The 5,761-nt window shown below is 35.8% G+C and overlaps 1 protein-coding gene across 1 annotated transcript; it reads left to right on the top strand.

Annotated features, from left to right (window-relative positions):
• The first annotated feature begins 1,539 nt into the window (after positions 1-1,539).
• On the top strand, positions 1,540-5,500 carry LOC132553281 (dnaJ homolog subfamily B member 4-like). The gene is made up of 2 exons (XM_060217512.1): positions 1,540-2,419; positions 2,802-5,500. Exons 1-2 carry the CDS (start codon positions 1,598-1,600, stop codon positions 3,030-3,032), a joined length of 1,053 nt encoding a protein of 350 aa, XP_060073495.1. The 5' UTR covers positions 1,540-1,597; the 3' UTR covers positions 3,033-5,500.
• Positions 5,501-5,761: the final 261 nt, after the last annotated feature.

Below are 5,761 nucleotides of genomic sequence, written 5' to 3'. Positions count from 1 at the left end.
TAAGTTTTTATTTTTTACGACATAAATTCCTAAAATGCTTATTATGTATCAGAAGGCAACCTTTCCAATGTGGTGGTTAGATCTGAGTGTGGAAGGTACCAGCTATCATATTTGCATGAAAATAAATTTATCATTATTACTTAAGACTTTAAAAAAATCCTGATTATACCGCGGACTTCAATATACCTAAGTCGTGACTATGTAAGCATATCATATAGTGGTTTTATCACTGTTCAAACTCTATTCGATCAAAATTCTAAATCCTGGCTTTGACCCATTGGACCGATAAGATGAAGATGTTTTTAACTTCAAAATAACGATAGTTGTCGGCAAGCAAAATTTCACTCCTAGAAAATTAAATGAAAAAGATATTACAGATAGCAAACTGTCATTGCATATTACTTATTTAATATTTTGTATACAAACATGTCAAATAGTATGAAATGTGTTATTACAAGGTTCTTCATCAGCTCTCTTTTTCTGATATGGAAAGGGAAGGAGAAAATATGCCAAATTTTGTCCTTGCGTGAAACCTGAATATCACTGTTTTTAACTTGCCCAAAGTATTTTCCATTGGAAGATTATAACAATTTCTTGCTTACAACTTTCTAGTTGCATGTGATAGACGTTACTTCAGTCAGTTTCAAATTAACAGATTCTCGACATAGGGTCAGTGAACTTAAAAGTGATGAGAGCTGAGAAACAGCACGGTGTAGCCTACTACTAATGTCAATATTCACTGATGGATATCAATATCTTGCCATCTATCTAAAATGCAAAGTACTTGAATACTTGCACGGTTCAATACACGTGTACTTGATGCTGTTCTTAATTATCAAAGGTATGAAAATTACGTTTTTTTTTTTTTTTTTTTTGGAATTAAAAGGCTAGCCTAGGACACCTCCCCGCCTAGATTTTTTTACCTTTCTTTCGCTTATTTTGAAATTTCTCCAGTCGCTTCCTAGGCTTCAATATTTAGGCCCTTCAGCATCACTGGCGAGACCTAGAACTTGGAAACAGCTGTGTGATGCAGTTTAATTCATTGTTTGGCTCTACTGTATCTAACTCTGAAGGTGCTTTTCAATTTTGTGTCTTTTGTACAATCTTAAAAGGGGTGTTATGAAAAGTGATGGAGAATACTGAGAATTTTACTTGTGTTGCTTTTTTTCTCCTGAATAAGAATACAAATACAATGGTGTTGCTGTACAAAAAAGAGGATGTTATTCTAGTGTCGAAAGTCGTCATACCTGTTCCCCGAGCTTTTACGCAACTTAAAAAATTTGTTTAGTAGGAGAGTGCACATATATCACGTCCCTCACTGAACAATTTATTTTTAAATCGAGCTGTAACGAGTAAAACATTTGTTTTTAATTACGTTTTTTATGCTAAACAACACACCGCTTAGATCAGGTTCCCCGTTTCTACTTTAAGAACAGTGACAGGAAGTGACGCAAACTTTCTAGACGCACCGAGAAAGTTCGGGAAACACCGAGAACGGAAGTTACTATATATATGGGAAACGTCAGACACCAGTAGGTCAGTTAGAAACGTTGCAGGTTTGTGCACATAGTACGTGCTGAAAACTAGACATAACAACATGGGGAAGGACTATTACAAAGTTCTTGGTGTAGCCAAAGGCGCGTCCGACGATGAAATTAAAAAGGGATACAGGAAGATGGCACTGAAATATCACCCTGATAAAAACAAGTCACCTGGAGCGGAGGAGAAATTCAAGGAGATTGCTGAGGCATATGACGTACTTAGTGACAAGAAGAAAAAGGAAATATATGATAAGTATGGAGAGGAAGGTCTGAGGAATGGTGGCCCCTCAGGGGGTGGGGGTCCTGCTGGTCCGGGCACATATAGTTACTCTTTCCAGGGAAACCCTCGCGAAACGTTCCGGATGTTTTTCGGCACTGACAATCCATTTGACAACTTTTTCCACCCGGGGGCCGGTTTTGGCCCGGGTATGGGTGGGTCCCGTCAGTACCAGTTTGGACATCCAGGTCAGGAGGATATGGACATTGATGAAGATCCGTTTGGTTTCGGCGGTCACGGGATGCATGGACACCATATGGGACCGAACGTACGAGGAAGGAAACGTCAGGACCCAGCTGTTGTCAAGGATCTACATGTTACATTAGAGGATATCCACAGAGGAACCACTAAAAAATTGAAAATAACAAGACGAGTTTTAAATCCGGACGGTAAAACAACAAGAATAGAGGACAAAATATTAACAATTGATGTAAAACCCGGTTGGAAAGCTGGTACGAAGATCACATTCCCAAAGGAAGGTGACCAGTCTCCAAATAGTGTTCCTGCTGATGTTGTGTTTGTGATAAAGGACAAACCCCACCCACAGTTTGCTAGGGATGGAAGTGATATAACATACAAAGCCAAAATACCACTACGAGATGTAAGTACAAATCATGTTACTTATGCGAAACAGTTACATTACCTCATATAAAAGTCAGATTTTCATTTCAACAAACTGAAGATAAACTTAATTGTAATGGGTTGTAGAACTTACTGTAGTGAATTCTTTGTAAATTCTGTAAAGTAACCAAAGATCTGTTTAAGTAGATATTACTGCAAAATAGTATTTCTTTTAAGTTTCTAAGAATGCAGTCTAACACTAAACATGTAGCCAAATTATATTGCACTCTTGACTTATTTTTCTTTGTACAGGTATACTAAAAAATGTTTTATTCTGTGTTTACATGTTTAAATTATGGATACTTTTACATTGCCATAATTATGAAATATGTTATTAACAAATGCTGTTTTCTTTATTACAGTCTCTGTGTGGAACAACAGTTCAAGTACCAACAATTGATGGACGGAAAATACCTCTCAGATTAACGGATGTAGTGAAACCAAACAGTGTTAAGCGTATACAGGGTGAAGGACTACCTCTACCCAAACAACCCAATAAGCGCGGGGACCTGATAGTTCAATTTGATGTGACATTTCCTAACCACATATCATCTACAGCTAAGGAAATTTTATCCGACTGCCTGCCGAGGTGATAAGTGTATGGCAGTGATGTGAAACTCTAATAGCAGTTGTGTGATTACTTGGTACACCTGTACAGACAAGGCCCAAGTTACTTACAGCGTGTGTGACTTCATTCAAGTGCTCATTTTTTATGTGGCGCTGAATGATTACTAATACTCTTCAAGATGTCGGACAGTGCTCTTTTATGTGTGATTTATTTATTGATACAATAATCATGCACTCATAACACTCTTAAACCAAACTCTATGTATAGGAATGTCGGAGCCATAGTCAGTCATGCATGAAATCACAACTAGAGCATAACATATCATATACAGTATTTCCTACGATGTTACTGGTTTTGTTAAGGAGTGCTGAAAATGACAATGTATCCTCATTTCAAACGATTATCTCATTCAATATAGGTTATTAGCTTTTCAGTATTATAATAGTTGTGTATTTAAAAGCTTTGATTGTAGTTTCCAGAGCCCAAGAGGTGAGTCACATTTAGGAAAACAATGTGTGGGTTTAAAACCTGAAATTCAACTTGACCGATATTGTGTTTATAATAATAGATCTGGAGGAAAGAGGAGGAGTTACCAGTTTGCAATATGATCAATTAACTGACTGCCCACTGAATTACCTTGTTATGATATTGTGACACACCCTGTATTTAATGTACATGTTAAGGATTGCCGAAATAGAGACTTATTTTAATTATTAAATTATTGAAACTAAGTAGATACAAAATTGTTCTAGTCTTATTGAATAATATAGTATAGTTTTTAATGTAAACATTTGAATTCAAACTAATGTATACAAAATTAAGCGGGCATTTTTTGGGGGTGGGGTCCCTCGATGTATAGGATTCTTGCACAATGCATTTTATTTCATTAATATATGAATTGATTTTGAAAAGGTATAAATTTATATTCATTTTATACAGATCTTGTTACTTGTCAAGAACATTAGGGTGATCATTGTTTTTATGTATAAATATCAATAGATCAATACTTATGTTGATATTGTTTCATTGTCATATGTTTTGCCAGTCAACACATGAGTGAATATATAGTAGAAAATGATTTGTAATTTAGACCTTGATTTCTAAAGGCTGTAAACTTGAAATCTAGAGGAAAATGCAATGTAGTTTGCAAATAGCTATTATATCTTTAGCTAACATTGTTATGTAGAGAAGTGATTTCCAGGATACAAGAATATACCATATACATGTAGCGTAAAGGCCTTGGTAAAAATCATAAAGCAGTTATTTCTATTAGTTCTCGGACGATAATCCAGCAATGTAACCTGTAATACAATGTATAGATTTTCATAACCACAAGCACTGTAGTTTGTGTCAGCTAAAGAAAATATTATTGCCAGGAAACAAGACTTGTATGCCTAATAGTGTAAGCTGTTGATATATTTTGTTAGTAAAAGTGTAATTTGACACATGCTGAAGTGATGATGTTGTGGACTAATCCGACGGTACAATTTACATTTGTATCTCGTCTTATGATTTATATCAACTCGGTGTTCATGAAAAATAACAAATTTTCTTCACATTTTCTGAAAATCTAACAATGTTAACCTTAGGCAAAATTAATGTCATTTTGACGCAAGTATTCATCTGAATACTGACAAAGGAGTCATGAATTGGTTGTAATGATACATACATAAGTGTTTCTTAATCATGAGCTCAAGGCCGGTGATGAGAACTTCGGGTTATGGAGGTTTATATAGGACAACCAGCTAGGTAATCAGCTGATCAGTGAGATAGGACTCCATAAATACAGTAGCTGAAGGCCTCTTTAGACAAATGTGTAACTGCCAGGACTATTTTTCACTGGTTCTCTGTGATATGTCTATATCTCACTGCTTACATGTGATGTGCCTTGGGTACTGGAGCAGGGCCAGAGTGTGGCTTGTATTCGGAACACCTTGGCCTCATCTTTACTTGTTCAGGTATTCCTAGTGTGTGCCTGGAGGGAGTTTTTGTAATCTGCTGGCATCCTCTAAAACATGGCATGTTTGCTCAAGTAGACTACCTCTTATTTCATGTATATGTGTAATACATGTTTTGGGCATTTTTATCATAACTAATGAAGAAACTGATCCGATACTAAAAAGTTGGTTCTTATTATAAATTATAGTTACTGAAAAGTTGAGCAAGATGGTCATGATTTTTGGGCTGCATTTGGGTTGAGGCCATGTGTTAGAGGCTGCTGTGTGATTCACCATCACTCTATCTGTAGAATGTAATGCAGAGTAACTCACCAACAGCCTATCCTAGTCATGTTATTTTGCTGATTTTTTTTGTTGTATTCTTTTTATGTATATAAGATATGAAAGAAGCTGTTGATGCTATAATTTTTGAGTGATTTAGTGCAAAAGTTTGGTGAAAGATGAGTGATCGTATAAGAAGCAGATATAGATATGTATGGCAGCGATTCTTTTCATTATATTGTATAAATAAAAAGGCTTGTTATGTCTTAATCTACTGCATTCTTTGTGTTATATTTACATACGCATGCTTTGCACTGATAGGAAATCATCCTATCGTAGGTCCAGAGGAATACATGTATATTGCATATCATATACCTATTTACTATAGAAAATATGACATTATATGTGTGTCATTTAGACTCTGGACTTCAATCATCTCCACTGACTCTAGACTGCGATCATTACTATTGACTCTAGACTGTGATCATTACTATTGACTAGACTGCGATCATTACTATTGACTCTGGACTGTGAT

Source organism: Ylistrum balloti, unplaced genomic scaffold (genome assembly GCF_031769215.1).
Source record: "Ylistrum balloti isolate Yb309-2 unplaced genomic scaffold, AGI_CSIRO_Ybal_v1 Utg370314, whole genome shotgun sequence".
NCBI lineage: Eukaryota > Metazoa > Mollusca > Bivalvia > Pectinida > Pectinidae > Ylistrum > Ylistrum balloti.
Note: the sequence above shows the minus strand (reverse complement) of the source record. Positions and strands in the feature narration are given on the sequence as shown.